This window comes from Scophthalmus maximus, chromosome 1 (genome assembly GCF_022379125.1).
Source record: "Scophthalmus maximus strain ysfricsl-2021 chromosome 1, ASM2237912v1, whole genome shotgun sequence".
NCBI lineage: Eukaryota > Metazoa > Chordata > Actinopteri > Pleuronectiformes > Scophthalmidae > Scophthalmus > Scophthalmus maximus.
The window spans coordinates 29,301,267-29,318,266 of NC_061515.1; the positions used below are offsets into that span (position 1 = coordinate 29,301,267).

Below are 17,000 nucleotides of genomic sequence, written 5' to 3' on the forward strand. Positions count from 1 at the left end.
GAAGCTGCTGCTGTTTCACTCATTCAACTGAAGCTACAGCGCCACCTAGAGGCCACACGAGCTCATAGAGCAACCTGGAGAGGAGTCAACCCTTTATATAACACACTTTATTTATATAAACTATTTTATATATACATTTAAATAAGTCTGCAGGTTTGAACCAGGTTCTGGTTGTTTTTTAATCTCTTTCTAACATTTCTTTTGTCTCTGTCAGGACATATTTGGTCACATTGTGGTCGTTTTTTATGTTTTTTATTGTTTAGTGTCTATTTCCTTCGTTGTTTTTTGTCTCTGTGTTTTTTTGTCTGTGTGTCTCTTTGTGATATTTGTGTTTCTTTGTGATAGATTGATAGATATTTGTTTTTGGTGCAGAGGGGCGTGCGTCGTCGCAGCGATATGACGTCACGTTGCCGTAGAAACACGAGCGCGTCGGCGCTCTCGGCTAGCTAAAGGCTAACTGTTGACAAGCTGTCGCGCGGCATGTCTGTAGCTTCGCAGCGTTCATTTCCTTCAACGCTCCGATGCGAACGAGTTGACTGGTCGTCGAACCAGTTGACGACACGTCTTGTCCCCCGCCAGTGTGCTCTGATTGTCGGCTGAAAGACGAGCCAGTGTCGCTTCGTGGTCCGAGTCGTGCTAACAGGTGCTAACAGGTGCTAACAATAAAGTCTACAGGTGAGGCGTCAGTGCACCACCTGTAACACTGATATTCACCTGCAGGACTAATATGAGACAGAATGTGTTGATAATATGTTACAGTAACACAGTCACAGGATGTGACGGGGGGACAGAGTTTGGTGTGACACCCTGTTCAACACCCACTGACCTCAGTGTCTGTGCTTGTCCACAGACAGCAAGAGAGGATGGAGGCAGTGGAGCAGCTGAGGAAGCAGCTGGACGATGAAGACCTGAACCCTGAGCAGAGAGTCGACCTGCTCTGCAGCAGCGTTAACGGTGAGAAAACCGGATTTAAGATAATAACTTGGTGACACTTTCACACCTCCAAGCTGCAACTACGATCACTTCATCTCCTGATGAAGTTCTCCATTGATCATTTTGTCTGTGAAATGCCAGAAAACCATGGAAAAAATCTAATTAAATCAAAAATTGACATCTTCAGAGATCTGGTTTCCTCTGAGCAGTGATCAAAGTATTTAATTCAAGACAGATCTGCTCATATTTTCTGTAATAATTAGTCAATTGTCAGTGTTGTTGTCAGATAATGAACATATAACAGGTTTCTTTAAGTTGAACTCTAGTGTCAATAAAGGTTGAATAATTAAAAACACTTGTTCCTCTTCCTGCCCTTGTGTCTATGTCAGCGGCTCTGAACATGGCAGCGCTGCAGAGTGACAGCAGTGCGTTGACTCGAGTCAAGTCTCAGTTGTATCACAGCGGCATCCTGAGTCACTGCGTCCTCGTCCTCGCTCCAGATTCCAGAAGGCCAAGGGGCAACTGGGCCGCCGCCGCCACACTCGCCCAGCTCACCAGGTACTGTAGCTGTTTTGAATGGTTCTAGTTTTTAAATGTCATGTTTTTGAACAATTTAAATGTGTTTTTTTTATTGTTATAAAAATGTGTGTACTTTAATTCAAGGGTACATATTTAAGTATTTTAAATAATTGTTTTTTTATAGAAAACGGTTTATATTTTGGATTTTTTTCTTTCAGTCCATAGTATTTAAAATGATATATATTTTTTTGTCTTCTCAGCTCCTGCTGTGTCGGGTTGGACCCTGGTAAACAGTCGAAGGCCTTTCACAGGCTCTTCCTGCCGCAAGTCGTGGACGGCCTCCTCGGATTGGCCGGTCAGCTGATGAGGCGAGCGCAGGTGAGACGTGCGTTTTTCAAACATTTGACCTCTGAAGCGTCTGAAGTCAAAGTGAATGTGTGTGTGTGTGTGTGTGTGTCAGTCTTTGTCTATGTTCAGGAAGGTGATGGATTCCGTCGGCTGGTTGCTCAGAGCTCACACTCGTCTCACCGCTCAGGGTCAGTCTCACATCTCAGTATCGATCAGTGTATTGATCTGTGTCCAGACAGACGGGTTCAGTGGCTCCATCTGGGTTTCACATCCAGTGGAATCATGGGATCTGTGGGTTAAGTAAAACTGTCTCTCTGTCTGTCTGTCTGTCTGTCTGTCTGTCTGTCTGTCTGTCTGCCTCTCTCTGGCTGCCTCTCTCTCTGTCTGTCCGTCCGTCTGTCTCTCCGTCCAGTCCTCAGCTCTGTCCACTACGAGCAGATCCAGATGTGTGACGATGTGAACGTGTCGCTGCTCTGTGTCCAGATGTGGATCCAAACTTGCACAGCTGGAAGGTGATACACAGTGAACGGCACATTATGATCCTGTAGAGTGATGAATTTCATCAGTAATCATTTTTTTTATTAACTTTTATATAACTAATCTCTTATCTTTAATCTCTTATCTGCCATTTTTCCCTTTTTCTTTAGCCGTAATCTTCTTATCTCACTGAATATTTATATTCTTATAATCTCATTGATTGTTTTATAAAACATTCACCTTCAGCTGATTCAGTTACCAAACCAAAATGTATTATTATTGATAAATAGTCAGAAATTTTGTTTACACCAGTGTTAAAGTGAATCGTGTCGTAGTGTTTTGTGTTAATAAAGCTAAAATTCAAACAAACCCCCTCTGTGCAGGGACTTCCTGTCCAGCCTGAGTGACGACTCCATCCTGTTGCTGCTCAACGAGGTCGTTGGCCTATTGGCCATCAGCTCCGACGCGGCGGTGAGCGGGGCCTCCGTCAGACTCATTCTCCTCATGGCCAATCAGCTGGAGCATCGGCTCCAGCCCCTCCTCCTCAGCTTCCGAGGTCAGAGGTCACACGTGTCAACAGTGTCAGTTAAAACCTGCAGCAGGTAAATGTACTGAAAGATTAGAGGTCACTCTCTCGTCAGGCCTAGACAACCTGCTGGACAAAGACTGGAGGGGGCGGGGCTTTGACCAGGATGTGGATCAGCTGATTACACTCATCCGATCAGACAGAGGCATGACGAGTCCCTCTCAGGTGTGTCATCTGTGACTGTCCATCGCCCCCACCCACACAAGCAGTCGACCAATCACGAGCCTGAATATTTTGTGAAGCTACAGGTGAGACACGCGTCCTCTGCTGACCTCTGACCCCTCCCTCTCTGTGTGTAGGTGAGCACTGAGCGAATGCGGGCGGCGTGTGTGATCCAGGCGGCGTGGAGATCGTATCAGACCCGACGCAGAGTGAAGAGTCTGAGCAGAGCCGTCGGATCACTGCAGAGGAGATACAGGTCAGATACAACGTCCGTCTGAGGCTGGAAATGAATAAAAATACATGTAATGGAGTATATTTTACTTTTATTCAAGTATTTTTTACTCACAAACATGTATTTTGTACTCGTAAAGTATATAGTGTGGTGTTTCTACTTTTATTTCAAGTGACAAATACATGTTCTTTAAAACAACTGTGCGTGTGTTTGTGTGTGTGTGTGTGTGTGTGTGTGTGTGTGTGTGTGTGTGTGTGTGTGTGTGTGTGTGTGTGTGTGTGTGTGTGTGTGTGTGTGTGTGTGTGTGTGTGTGTGTGTGTGTGTGTGTGTGTGTGTGTGTGTGTGTGTCAGGGCTCGTCGGAGGCAGCAGCAGCAACAGAAGGAGGCTCAGCAGTGGGAAGAGGAACTAAAGTACCAGGTGAGCATAAAGACTGACAGACAGACTGTAAATAAAGATGGAAGACATGACAGCCCCAAAATCCTCATGAAGGTCCCTTTATATGTGTGTGTGTGTGTGTGTGTATGTGTGTGTACTTTAGGTGTGTGTGCGACGTCTTCAGGCGAGGAGGGCCTTCCACCAAAAACAGCGACAGCTGCTGCAGTTACTTCCTCCTGGTAAAGACGTCAGATGTCTTTGTGTCTTTTAGCCCAAAAATGATGCTTCTGGGAGAAAATATCACATTTGTTTGTCTGTCTGTCTGTTTGTCTCAGACCAGGTGCAGTCGTACCTGCAGGAGTGCGAGCAGCGTGCGGCTGTGGTGATCCAGAGCTTCTGGAGAGGCTTCGCAGAGCGACGACGCTACAACAGCTCACAAAGAGACACACTGAGGCAGCAGCGAGCCGCCAGGACACTGCAGAGAGCGGTACGGCCCCCGTGAACCTCCAACCTCAACCATCAATAAGACCTTATTTTCTCCCTGGTCCCTGAGTTTGAAACATCCGTCAAAATGCCCCACTATGAAAGTTGAAAACTGAAAACAATTGAACTACCTGACGGACGTTGTCGACTCCTCCCCCTTTCAGGTGCGTCGCTTTCTGCAGAAAAGAAGTGTGGCGAAAGCCCTGCCAATCACACCTTTCTGGATTGGTCAGAGAGGTTTGACGGACAACAGGAGGGTGGAGCTGAAGGCGCAGGTGGAGGATTACATTGCGGTGCATCCTGTAAGACGCTGAGTAAAACGCTCAGGATTCAATATACTTCACACGTCAACTGCAGAATGAAGCCACTTTCTGACTGTCTGTCTGACTGTCTGTCTAACTGACTCTCTGTCTGCCTGCCTGCCTGCCTGTCTCTCTGTCTCTCTGTCTGTCTGCAGTCGTCCCGTGTGTCTTCAGCAGAGTGCCAGCGTCTCCATGAGGAGGTGCAGCTGCTGCTGCTGTCGGAGCTGCAGAGAGGAGGTCAGAGGAGGAGGGAGGAGCAGAGGAGGGAAGCTCTGCTGGCTCACACACACACTCAGCTGGAGCTGCTCAGAGGTACACACACACACACACACACACACACACACACACACAAACACACACACAGGATAGGGCTGTAGGACGCACAATCTGAGTTTGTGAGCGTGGACAAAATGTTTGACTGACGACAGCCATCCTCCCTTTTCCCACAGATGCCCCGCCCCTCTCCGTCGTCACAGCAACAGTCGCGGACTCCTTCCTGAGCCCCTCGGGTCCCTACGCCGCCCGTGCCCGGGATGCCCACAATGCCGTGCTGCAGGCGAGCCGGCTGCCCTGGTGGAGGACGCTGGGGGAGCCGGCGGACGCGCTCTGCCCTGCCCAACTGCAGGAGCTGGAGGCGGAGTTTGGAGGACTGTTTGTCGGAGGGTCAGCGAAGGTGGACCGACCTTTGACCTGAAGACAGAGTCGGAGACAAGCTGCAGACTCAGGTTCATCACACACAGGTGTAATAAGACTCTGCTGCCATCTAGTGTCGAAGCACATAACTGGCTGAAACATTCAAACACCTGCTTCATGATCAGGGTTTTACAGTTTCAATTTATTTCTCACCAATAAATGACAAGATTAAAATGTTCTATTAGAATAAGCGGGTGTCTGTGACTCATTATGAAAAATGTTTTATTGGTGTTTTTAAACATTACCATCTGTGACGTTCAGGACTCCAGGACGCTGAGAGATAAATCCAGTCCCTGTTGCAGTAACCAGCCGCAGACAGCAGAGGGCGCTGCTCCCTCACCAGCAGCAGGACCGATGAAGGACTAGGCTTCTCGTTCTTCTGTTTCATTGTGACGTTATAAACTGTGTATAAAGTTTTTTTAAAGCACTGAATCTTGTGACAAACGGCTCATAAAGTTTCAAACTGGATAAAAACTTCCTATTTCATCAGTTGCACTGAATCTATTTCCTGTCGGAGGAGCTGAACACGGCACTGCTGTGTCTCTGATGTCAGAGATGGTCTGATCAATCACACCCATTGATCATCGATCAGGGTCTGCGGGTCGGCTTGTGTTACATAAGCAGCTGCGGCTGTGTCAGAGGGAGACGACTGTAAGAGAACGACGACACTGATGACGAGAGGCAGGAATTTACACTGTGAGTACTGTCATCTATAGTTACTTTACAAACTACAGCATGTGATCAGCTCATAGAATAGAATGTTTGATTATAGATTCATCATTTGACGACACATGAATCAGAGAGATAACCTATACTTTTACTGTTAATTCTCCTGTTACAGCTTTTGCTCAAGTATTTTTAATTGCTTTGTCTCATCAGTTGTATTATTTAGTAACTCATGTTATTAGTGTGACAATAATTAATCAGAGCAGAGATTTTTTTTTAAATCACATTTTAATATGTATAATGATATTGATTATTTATTTTTATTATTATTTAATGTTAAAAAAATGAGTTGAAATGATCTGGAGAAGATCCTCAGTGGAACTAAAATAAATCAGCCGACACTTATTTGTTTTCTTTAATCGTACGATCTCTGATACTATTATCACTATTATTATTATGATATATCATTGTGAAAGACTCTGTGTTGCAGCTGCTGGAAGTTTCCACATGAGCGATCTGCTCTTGGTCGGAGGAGTCGAGGTGAAGGGTTAAGATCCAGAGGAATGTGGAGGGAGGAGGAGTTTTCACTTCTCTCCTGCTTCTCATTTTCACCTTCGCTCACTTTCTCCATCTATCCGTCTCAGGACGTCTCCTCTTCCTCCTCCTCCTCCTCCTCCTTGCAGGACGACTCCGGGTTACCGCGGCGATGCCAGGGACGCTCCCCAGGTTTCCCAGCATGCCCGCCTTGTTCGGATCGCTACCCAGAGGGGTCAGCTCGCCCAGTTTACCACGAGGCGTGACCATGCCCAACCTGCCCACTTTGCCCACTTTACCCAGTTTACCCAGTTTTCCCAGTTTACCCAGCATGCCCCGAAGTGTGACCATGCCCAGCCTGCCCAGGGGGTTGTCGCTGCCGAGAGCTGTCTCCATGCCGACCGTGTCCCTGGCTCATCGGAGGCTGCTGCGGGACTGCTGCTCCGTGCTGGACCATCAGACGCCTGGAGGTAACAGATAGTACTGTAAACTGTACTACATCTGCTCCAAACTGCACTACGACTACTGCAGACTGTTCTACAAGTATTGCAGACAGTACTTGTAGAACACACAGAGCAAGTGATCAGGGAGCATGTTCAGATTAATATCCAGATGTTTCATAAACTGTCCCGGTTTTTAATGTGTGTGATTGTTCCTCTGGTCCAGAGACTCCTCAGAGGAAGCTCTGCTGCATGTACACACAGTGTGAATGAACTGAAAATAAGGAATATCACACTAAATTACTAAATTTATTTGTACATTTTTGCTTTAATTCAAGGAAAACAACAAACTAGAACATCACTCATTCATTCAATCACCAAATCTCACACAGTCACAGAGTCTTGTGCTGAATTCTCTGCAGTTTCACGTCGTCGCAGTGGGAACAGCAGTTCACTTCCTGTGTGTGTCCAGCTGCAGGTTTCTGATCTATTTTTATTTATGTTTTCTGTGTCTGCCGGAGCGATGAATAAATCCAGAGCAGATTACAGAGCTGAGCTGCTGCACATGGTTGGGTCACAAGCACACATTGAGAAATCTTTCAGGCTCTAAGAGTGGCTGTGAATATTAATATCTCTCAGTTTGAACAAAACTTGTATTTTTAAAGTAAAAAAAATTAAATCCACATTTAATCTGAGAGAATGTGGAGGTAAGAGGTTTTCGACTGACATTGGTGGTGAATGAAAGGGGGCGGGGTCAGTGTGTGTGTGTGTGTGTGTGTGTGTGTGTGTGTGTGTGTGTGTGTGTGTGTGTGTGTGTGTGTGTGTGTGTGTGTGTGTGTGTGTGTGTGTGTGTGTGTGTGTGTGTGTGTGTGTGTGTGTGTGTGTGTGTGTGGAGGATTAAGCACTAACGTGACGGTGTGGATGCAACTGCAGGAGTCGTCTTCATGTACGGTGAGAAATATTTTTAATATTCATCACATTCTCCTTTAGTTTTCTAAACGTTGGTGTGACGTTTGAAGATTAAATGTCATTGTTTAAATTCATCATTATAAAATCCTTCAGAATAAAACTCTTTATTAAATACATTTGACGTGACGATCTGTTATTATATAATATAATATATAATCTCAAAAGACATTACGACTTTAGAAATTGATTTTACATTTAAATTTTGTTACTTTACATTAATGTAAGGGTATTTTAATAGAATTTTAATAATTATATTAATGTGCTTTTAAATATTTTCATGTTTTAATAAGAGAAAAACAAATCCTATGAATAACATCCAAGTAGATGTAATTTAATAATTTTTATTAGAAATGTACCTGGTAACAAACCACCAATCAGTTTGGATCATTTAATCTGATCAATTTAATGAACAAACTCTGATTATTGATTAATTTTTCAATAGACTAAGGGTCAAAGTGGAGCTGAGCTGTCGACTGACAAAATATAATTCATGTAAATTTTATATTACTCATGCTTTAAACAATAACCTGTGTCGGAAGAAGTAATCAGATACTTGAGTAAAAGTACAAATACCACATTGTAAAAATTCTTAGTAACAGTAGATGAATTTACAAGGTTTCATGTCACTGCATCTCGTCACGAGACTCGGTATGATTGAGCCTGTTTCTTATTTAAGGTCCGATAAATACAAACAACAACAACAACAACATAAACACATTACGCAACAACAGACCACAGGATTAACACACTGCTGTGTGTGTGAGTGTGTGTGTGTGTGTGTGTGTGTGTCCTTTAATCTGCCACTGATGAAAAAAAAAGTCAAATCTGAAGAAAAAAAAAAACAAGGTGGAAGTCTGCAGACACTCTACTGCCCCCATGTGGCTGTTTATTGGTCATTGATTATTTGAAACATTAGATTAGTGTGTGTGTGTGTGTGTGTGTGTGTGTGTGTGTGTGTGTGTGTGTGTGTGTGTGTGTGTGTGTGTGTGTGTGTGTGTGTGTGTGTGTGTGTGTTCAGGTCTGTGCGGCTGCTGCTGGGCGTTACGTCCTCGCTACAAGAGGCTGGTGGACAATATTTTCCCAGAAGACCCTGAGGTACTCACAAACAAACACACACATTTTTTTATTTAGTTTTGTCTTCTGTTAAATTTCTATTTATTATGAATGTTTTTATTTTTCATGCAAATTGTAAAACAAAAAAAACAGTTATTCAGTACGATTTGGTATAATATGTCAACTTAATTTATTCTTATCCTTGTCGTGTGTGTGTGTGTGTGTGTGTGTGTGTGTGTGTGTGTGTGTGTGTGTGTGTGTGTGTGTGTGTGTGTGTGTGTGTGTGTGTGTGTGTGTGTGTGTGTGTGTGTGTGTGTGTGTGTGTGTGTGTGTGTGTGTGTGTGTGTGTGTGTGTGTAGGATGGGCTTGTGAAAGTCAACATGGAGAAGTTGACGTTCTTCGCTCTGTCAGCTCCAGAGAAACTGGATCGTATTGCTGCGTATCTGTCAGAGCGTCTGACCAGAGAACTCAACCGCCACCGCTACGGGTCAGACACACACATAATCACACAAACATACACACTCACACAAACACACACACTCACACACACACAAACACACACAAAACTTACAGGGGTGGTATGTTTTGTATCAAACATTTTTTTTTAAATATCAGCGATTCTTTTCTGCTACAATGTGATCGACAGCAAAGCATCTGAACTTGTACAGTAACTGTCGTGAAAATAGTTTTTGCTCGATTCTGAATGTAGTCGATGACTTTCTGTGCTGCAGGTACGTTGTCATAGCGATGGAGGCGTTGGAGCAGCTGCTGTTGGCCTGTCACTGTCAGAGCATCAACCTGCTGGTGGAGAGCTTCCTCAGTACGCTGCGTCTGCTGCTGGAGGCCGACAGGCCACACCTCCACATCCTCGCCACCAGCTCTGTACGCAGCACACACACACAGACAAAGACCTGTTTCCTGTAAACTTGGTGTGAGAACTTGGTATGGTAACAATTTTAAAAAATCGGTTTGGTTCCAAGCTTAAAACTCTTTATAGAAGGATTTTATGAAACGTCAATGGAGTCGAGTAAATCGGAAATTCAATTCCGGAACCAAAGCCGTTCTAAAAGTGGGCGGGGTCAGTGTTGAGCTAAATTATGCTGTTCCCGACTTTTGTCCCAGTCAGGATCCGGTAGATTTTCAGTTTTCCAGTGATTTGATTGGTCCGTAGTTGGGGCTGTTGACTGGCTTTGATCTCGTATCTCAAACTTAACCTGCACTGGAGCAGGTTAGCCCGTTATGCATAAGTTACCATGGTGATTTACCCCGGCAAAAAGAGAGCCAGCTTTGTAGGACAGAAAAAACAAAAGTTAAACCTGAATTTACTCCGATAACCACAAACCACAATGTACTGTGGCTCCTACACCTGATACACCTGAACATCCCACGAGGGCGCGACACAAAACCTTTGATAGAATGAATCTAGCATCCATTTAAAGCTTCACTGAAAATCATCTCATCTTTTTGACACGCGCCTCAGAGCTTTGGTAACATCACTACCCACAGCTGAGTCTTTCATCTAGCGCTGCACATTGACACATTTCATCTGGTGAACTAGTGAGGAGAGAAACGTCAGGATGGACAGAAGCAAAGAAGGAGGAGGCGGTCCCACGGCAAGTGGCTTCACTTCCCCCCAGAGTTCCTGGTACAACCGAGTGCTCGGGGCTATAGACTCGCCTCAGCTCCATGAACACATAGACGAGCTGCTCGTGAAAACGCAAGCAAATATAGATGTCCAGTTAGTAGAACCGCCGTCGGTCAACCCCTGGAAGACGGCATGTCCCCAAGAAGAGGTTGAATCCTGCCCACGGCTGGAAGATGAGGATTTCCCTTCGCTTCGGAGAGGAGACACAAGAGAGGGACAGAAGACTCCGAAGACTAAAAGTCTGAAGATGACTCCAAACGTTTCAGTCAACGTCTCGTTTGGACTGATTTCCCTGAGGCCCGAGGTGAAGAGCAAAGAGCCGTCCACACAGAAGACGAAGGACAGAGTCGTGTCTCTGAGTCCATCTGCAGCAGAGACAGAGACGACTAACGTCCGCCCCATCCTGAGGGCGAAGGAGGAGACACGAGAGTCTCGGCCTCCATCTCCAGAGGAAACTGCCACCACCTCTGAGTCCAGCACAACACAGGACGACCAGTCTGCACCGGACACAGAGACAGAGGTAGAGTTAGAGGTAGAGAGAGACAGAAGTAGAGGCAGAGACAAAGGTAGAGGAAGAGGAAGAGGTAGTGGGAGAGGAAGAGGAAGAGGAAGAGGTAGAGACAGAAGTAAAGGTAGAACTGGAGGTAAAGGTAGAGAAAGAGAAACACCTGAACCTGCGTCTTCACCTGTGCGTGGTCTGGAGTGTGATGAGACCGAACAGTCCTTCCAAATACCTGAACTGGACCTGAATCATCTGCTGCAGGCGAAGGAGATGAGGATCAACTCGATGGTTCAGGAAAACCGCTGCCTGCTGCAACAGGCGGACCGTCTCAGGAGACAGATATTGGACATCATGGAGGACAAAGCAGGTCTCATTGTCGAACTGTCCTCAGTGACCAAGGCCGAGCTGAACTATGACCTGAATGTCCGAGACCTGGAGAGAGCCGTCCACGCCGAGAGACAGAAAACATCGGCGGCAGAGACGCGTCTCGCCAGAGAGACCGAGGAGACGTCCAGACTCACCGCCGCACTGACCCGGGCCCAGGACGACCTGGAAGAGTCCAGATGTCGTCAGGAGCAGGACATGTCCCGTCTCCAGGCTGAGGGAGCTGAGGAAACGTCCAGCCTCAAGGACGCACTGCTCCGGCTCCAAGAGGACGGACGGAGGGAAAGAATCTGGTGGCAGAGCGAACTGTTCGCTCTCCACGAGTCTCTCGACGCCTCCAAGAGGCTTCTGGACGCCATGGAGGAGGAGACGGCGAAGTGCACCGAGCAGCTGATGGAGAGAATCAGGAGCCTGGAAAACAGGGTGGAGGAGATGAAGAGCGAATCGAAGAAGAAGAAGAAGACTTTGTGGAGACGATTACTCCGACTCTTTAAATGAACTGTCCCCCTCCCTCCCCTTACCCCCCAAAGGTAGAGTCGGTCGTCCACTAACCCGAGGGCCGGCGGTTTGATCCCAGCTTTCCCCCAATGCCGATGAGTCTTTGGGCAAGACACTTAACCCTAAATCTTCAGTGTATGAATGGGTGAATGCAACGAAACCTACTCTGCCTCTGATTGGTGTACTTTGAAATTTTTTTCACGGCAAATGTTTTGCCCACAAGTCCGGTTCTGTTGGACATTGTCCTTCAGTGTCAGAGAAATAATGCATGTTGTGATTTGGTGCTATTCAAATAAAATTGAATTGAATATTTATGATGGTGTGATGGTTTGATACAAACTGAATCCTACTGAAGGTGAAAACTATTAAAAAACTAATTTTAGCAAATTTATTACAATCAAAACACTACACAACAAAAATCATACAACATCCAATGAAATAAAGCAGATAATGAAAAGCAGAGCAGATGAAAGTATGTCACTATATTACAGCCAAACAGCATTCAGCTGCATATTTCAAAAAGTGTAAAAAGTTGAATGGAAGCAGAAGCGTCCTGAACGAGCAGAACGTTCAATGTTTGAATGTAGAAGTAGAAGTTCTAGACGGAGAAGGAAGAAAAAGATGGAATCTGCTCTTGTTTTCCGCCAATCAGCATCTAGTGGTTACAGTGGGTGACATCACTGCCTTTCAGCCTATCAAAAATGTTCTGGTTGTCTGATGGTGGTATTCACAGCATTGACCCTCTGATGCGTCTCATCACGTCGTTCCATTAAAAACTTTCAATCCAAAACATTTTCTGTCTTTGTGCAGTTTGTGAAGTTCGCCAACATTGAGGAGGACACGCCGTCGTACCATCGCAGCTACGACTTCTTCGTGTCTCGCTTCAGCCAGATGTGTCACTCGGAACACGAAGACGCCGACACCAGGAACAAGTCAGTGTGTGATCGTCCGTCTCTGTGTCTGGGTGGTTTCATGTTAACACACCACCTGGTGTGTTCGGTGAACCTTGGGACATTTACGATGTTTGTGTGTGAGTGTGTGTGTAGGATCCGGGTGTCAGGGATCCGTGGTCTGCAGGGCGTGGTCAGGAAGACGGTGGACGACGAACTGCAGGTAAACATTTGGGAACCTCGTCACATGGAGCAGATTGTCCCCGCCCTGCTGGTCAACCTGCAGCAGCACACACACACCAACAGGTACACACACAAAAACACACGCACTCACACACACACACACACACACACACACACACACACACAGAAGATATTTACAAAAAACTAATTTTAAATCAAACATTGTGTGTGTGTGTAGCGAGTCTCCAGCAGAGCAGACTGAAGTGTGTTTCCGGGAGCTGTTGTGTCGAGCTGCTTATGGACACATCAACAACGCCATCAGACCAGTACTCATGTAAGATACACAACAAGTACTGTGCTAGAGTACTGCAGTAGTACAGCACATACTCTGTAGTAGTACAGTATTTACAGCATGTATTTTGTCACCAGGCATCTGGACAGTCACAGACTTTGGGAAGGACGAAGTTTTGCTGTTCGGTGTTTTCAGATCATCATGTACTCGATCCAGGTGAGTATTGTTATGAATACTACAAGTACTACTCTGAAGTACTCTGTAGTACTAACTGCTGTACATACAGGAGAGGTTTAAACTCTGACGTGTCGTCTCCTCAGTCCCAACACTCCCACCTGGTGATCCAGCAGCTGTTGGGTCACCTGGACGCCAACAGTCGCAGTCCGGCATCGGTGCGAGCCGGGATCGTGGAGGTTCTGTCGGAGGCCGCCGTCATCGAGGCGACAGGATCTGTGGGTCAGTCACACGTCTGTAAATCTTCTCACGCTGAAACGCTCAGACCCGAGCTGACTGTTAACTAACGTCATCAGGTCCCACGGTGCTCGAGGTGTTCAACACACTGCTGCGGCAGCTCAGGCAGAGCGTCGACTACCAGCTGACTGGTTACTATGACAACACGGGACAACACGAAACCACCTCGGCCGAGGAGAAAACGCTGCAGGACAGCGTCATCAAGACGATCGGTGAAATTCAGATTCAGTTCATGTTCATTTTGTGAAAAAAAAAACGTTCCAAGGCTTTCGCCTCACACGAAGTGATGTCATCTGTCCAGGGTCCTTCGCCAACACGCTTCCTGTTTACCAGAGGTCAGAGGTCATGCTGTTCATCATGGGGAAGATCCCCGTTCCTGGTATCTACCCCGCCCTGGGGTCCCCCAACGCCGGGTAACGTTTCCTCCACATCTGACGTCACATGTTTTAAATGTGTCACGTGAATGACGGATGTGATGAAATGTTTTGTGTGTCTCAGGTTTGAAGGAAGCAGAATGATCCAGGTTATGCTGTTGAAGTCTCTGCTGCAGGTGAGTTAGCTTCTCTGGTGGAGAAAACAAACGTCCCCGCGTCTCAACTGAACCACAGTGAACAACACAACTGACTTAACCACAGTGAACAACACAACTGACTTAACCACTTAACTCATTCTTCAGTCATTCTCTCTTTTTTTTATTCCTTTTCATTCTTTAAATGATGTTTTATATACACACACACACATCTGTCGCCTCCCAGGTGTCGGAGCGTTATGAAAGCAGTAACCTGCTGATGGCGCTGCCCTCGTCCTTCCTGGAGCCGCTGCTGTCCTTCACTCTGATGGAGGAGCCCGAGATCCGTCTGCTGGTTCTGTCCATCCTCACCTCGCTCATCGACCGGCGCCAAAACGCCGCCAGACTCCACCCGGCCAGGTCACAAACACCACACACACCACAGATCAGACCGACTCGTGTTACTGCACACACACTGGTTTTAAAGTGTGTGTGTGTGTGTGTGTGTCCACAGCGTGACGTTTGATGTGTCAGTGTTGGAGCTGAAGGACGACTCGTGCTCTCGGCAGGACGTCCTGTTCATGAGGAAGGTACGACAATTCTGCAGTCTCAATGATGTAATCAATGACATCAGTAAATTTTGTCACCGATGGCAACAGCAGCTGGTGGATGATAATTGTGTGTAATTAATGTATGTGTGTGTATGCAGCACGCTCAGCGTCTCTACAGACACGTCTACCTCACCTGTAAAGAGGAGAGCAGTGGGCGGAGCCACTATGAGGCTCTCTTCACCCTATTGGCCGTCCTGAGTGTGGAACTGGCCAATGAAGAGGTGTTGGTAGACCTGATGCGATTGGTCCTGGCTCTGCAGGTGACCATAATATTATTAATAATAATAATGATAGTAATAATACTTTTATGTTGTTGTTTAATTGACTCATCGTCCTTCTTCTGCTCTGTGATTGGCTGCTCAGGAGCTGGCGTTGTCAAATCACGAGAGTCTCTCTGTGTTCAACCGCTGCGGCGTTCACGCGGTCTGTGCTGCCTCCCTCAGCCTGCTGTCACGGCTTGGCCCGCCTCCGCCCCTGCACCTACACGTCACACAGGTGTGTGTGTGTGTGTGTGTGTGTGTGTGTGTATGTGTGTGTGCGTGTCGGTCTGTGTCTTATGCTCAGTGTGTGTGTTCTGTGTGTGTGCAGGTCATAGAGAGTCGTCAGCAGGAAGCTCGTCACCTGCTGCCTCATCACGTCCTCTGTGACCAGCCCAGGTAGAGAGATACTGACACACAGTGGATAGAGAGAGATCTGTCGACAAGGTTATCCAAATATGTAAAAATACATATGTGTACAAATATTTTTTATTATATTGTGTTTGTGTGTGTGTGTGTGTCAGTCTACCTGAGGGTGAGCTGAAAGTGGACGACTCTCTTCTCTTCGTCCAATCAAAGATGTGCGAGGCTCTGACAGGAAGCAGCTACAGCTCCGAACGCATCAACACACCATACACACCTCAGCTCACAGGTACACACACACACACACACACACAGTGTCCAGGTGAGTGTGTGTGTGTTCACTCTTTGTGTTTTTCAGATGAGGATCGTCTGTCGAAGAGGAAAAGTATTGGAGACGTTGTCTCTCTGCAGATGGACATGGACCCACAGTTCTGTCTTGATGCTCAGCAGGTATCTCTCTCTCTCTCCGTCTCATTATCTGTCTCTCTGTGATGACGTCTCTCTGTCTGTGATGATGATGTATCTCTGTCTGCGTCTCTCTGTAATGATGACATCTCTCTGTCCGTCTATCTGTCATGAGGACGTCTCTCTGTCTGCGTCTCTCTGTGATGATGACGTCTCTCTGTCCGTCTATCTGTCATGTGGACGTCTCTCTGTCTTTGTCTCTCTGTGATGATGACGTCTTTGTCTCTTTGTCCTGTAGAAACCTCCAACGGATCAGATCACCTTTGAGACTCTGAAGAACGCCATCGGTGAGTAGAAGAAGAAATGAAAATAAAACTTTATTATTCGGATCAACATGAGAGTCTATGGTTTGTGTGTTGTGTGTTTTCCAGACGACAGAGGAGGCGAGGAGGAGGAGGAGAGGAGGAAGAGGAGGCGCGTGGTGGAGCGGTTTCAGACGGCGCCGTTCGAGGAAATCGCCGCTCACTGCGGAGCGAAGGTGAGACAGTCGCTGACTTGACTGATTTGATTATTGAAGATTATTGATTGTTGGTCCAAAGGTTAGAAAACTTTTCACTGCAAAAATAATAATTACAAGAGCGTGTGAGATATTTAATGATGATGATGATGTTTAGGGGTTTCTTTATTTCTCTCCTCAGACGTCGTCTCTTCAGTCGAGACTCGATCAGGTCTTCGAGTTGATCATCCGTCCTCCTCCGTCTCCGTCCGGACACTCGCCGCCTCGCTCCACGCCGCTCTACGAGATGAAGTTCCCCGACCTGTGTGTCTACTAGAAGCACACACACACACACACACACTCAGCCATGAATTATTATTAATCTGTGGAAGCGCTTTCCTCAGTTAGTGTGACATGTTAGGAGAGGACACGAGGTAGGGAATGGAAGAAGGAGGTACAATGGTTGGATTAAATGAAAATATATAACATGATGGCTGATTTTATTGTTATGTTTTGTCTCTGCATCCTCATTTGATTTATTGATTATTGATTATCGACTGTTTCCTGTTTTGTGTCTGTGAGATATTTGTCACTTCTCCTCAGTTCGATCGTCAGAGGTCAATCTGTTCACCAAGCAGAGGACTGCTCTAATAAAATGTTACTGTAAATTATTGTCTGATTGCTTGATTGATTGGTTCATTGATCAGCTGCAATGTCTGATC

General features: G+C 46.3%; 2 protein-coding genes and 1 long non-coding RNA gene across 11 annotated transcripts; 2 read left to right on the top strand and 1 right to left on the bottom strand.

The window, feature by feature from the left end:
- The first annotated feature begins 391 nt into the window (after positions 1–391).
- LOC118309391 (IQ calmodulin-binding motif-containing protein 1-like) lies at positions 392–5,513 on the top strand. 5 transcript variants are annotated; one of them, XM_035631477.2, is made up of 16 exons: positions 392–675; positions 851–954; positions 1,323–1,491; positions 1,713–1,830; positions 1,913–1,988; positions 2,213–2,312; positions 2,661–2,833; positions 2,919–3,028; positions 3,163–3,281; positions 3,609–3,675; positions 3,797–3,872; positions 3,969–4,120; positions 4,281–4,418; positions 4,574–4,730; positions 4,868–5,158; positions 5,373–5,513. In XM_035631477.2, exons 2-15 carry the CDS (start codon positions 864–866, stop codon positions 5,110–5,112), a joined length of 1,791 nt encoding a protein of 596 aa, XP_035487370.2. In that variant the 5' UTR covers positions 392–675; positions 851–863; the 3' UTR covers positions 5,113–5,158; positions 5,373–5,513. The 5 variants fall into 5 exon arrangements, with proteins under 5 accessions (XP_035487370.2, XP_035487361.2, XP_035487352.2 ...); XM_035631459.2 differs by having other exon boundaries at positions 393–675; positions 4,868–5,143; positions 5,373–5,512; XM_035631488.2 differs by having other exon boundaries at positions 551–643; positions 4,868–5,143; positions 5,373–5,512.
- A 156-nt stretch (positions 5,514–5,669) lies between these two features.
- LOC118309310 (protein EFR3 homolog B-like) lies at positions 5,670–16,946 on the top strand. Of its 5 annotated transcripts, none has more exons than XM_035631282.2 (24): positions 5,672–5,807; positions 6,268–6,317; positions 6,422–6,781; positions 8,739–8,815; positions 9,133–9,260; positions 9,505–9,655; positions 12,613–12,734; positions 12,849–12,998; positions 13,114–13,209; positions 13,305–13,383; positions 13,488–13,623; positions 13,698–13,850; positions 13,940–14,051; positions 14,137–14,188; positions 14,394–14,566; positions 14,661–14,736; positions 14,856–15,017; positions 15,121–15,252; positions 15,346–15,413; positions 15,539–15,666; positions 15,736–15,827; positions 16,081–16,129; positions 16,214–16,320; positions 16,481–16,946. In XM_035631282.2, exons 3-24 carry the CDS (start codon positions 6,484–6,486, stop codon positions 16,613–16,615), a joined length of 2,676 nt encoding a protein of 891 aa, XP_035487175.2. In that variant the 5' UTR covers positions 5,672–5,807; positions 6,268–6,317; positions 6,422–6,483; the 3' UTR covers positions 16,616–16,946. The 5 variants fall into 5 exon arrangements, with proteins under 5 accessions (XP_035487166.2, XP_035487192.2, XP_035487175.2 ...); XM_035631290.2 differs by having other exon boundaries at positions 6,461–6,781; XM_035631273.2 differs by lacking the exon at positions 6,268–6,317 and having other exon boundaries at positions 5,670–5,807.
- On the bottom strand, positions 12,177–14,556 carry LOC118309749. Its single transcript, XR_004793583.2, has 2 exons — positions 14,421–14,556; positions 12,177–12,972 (listed from the first exon to the last, which is right to left on the bottom strand). It is a non-coding gene; the product is annotated as an uncharacterized LOC118309749 (long non-coding RNA).
- Positions 16,947–17,000: the final 54 nt, after the last annotated feature.

What these genes read in the sequence shown, in the direction of transcription:
- LOC118309391 (XM_035631477.2), top strand. Translation starts at nt 864, where the DNA reads ATGGAGGCAGTGGAGCAGCTGAGGAAGCAGCTGGACGATGAAGACCTG. An exon ending in ACACTCGCCCAGCTCACCAG is followed by an intron (nt 1,492 to 1,712) that starts GTACTGTAGCTG and finishes TTGTCTTCTCAG; the next exon opens with CTCCTGCTGTGTCGGGTTGG. An exon ending in TCACTGCAGAGGAGATACAG is followed by an intron (nt 3,282 to 3,608) that starts GTCAGATACAAC and finishes TGTGTGTGTCAG; the next exon opens with GGCTCGTCGGAGGCAGCAGC.
- LOC118309310 (XM_035631273.2), top strand. Translation starts at nt 6,484, where the DNA reads ATGCCAGGGACGCTCCCCAGGTTTCCCAGCATGCCCGCCTTGTTCGGA. An exon ending in CGAGGCGACAGGATCTGTGG is followed by an intron (nt 13,624 to 13,697) that starts GTCAGTCACACG and finishes TAACGTCATCAG; the next exon opens with GTCCCACGGTGCTCGAGGTG. An exon ending in TGCACCTACACGTCACACAG is followed by an intron (nt 15,253 to 15,345) that starts GTGTGTGTGTGT and finishes GTGTGTGTGCAG; the next exon opens with GTCATAGAGAGTCGTCAGCA.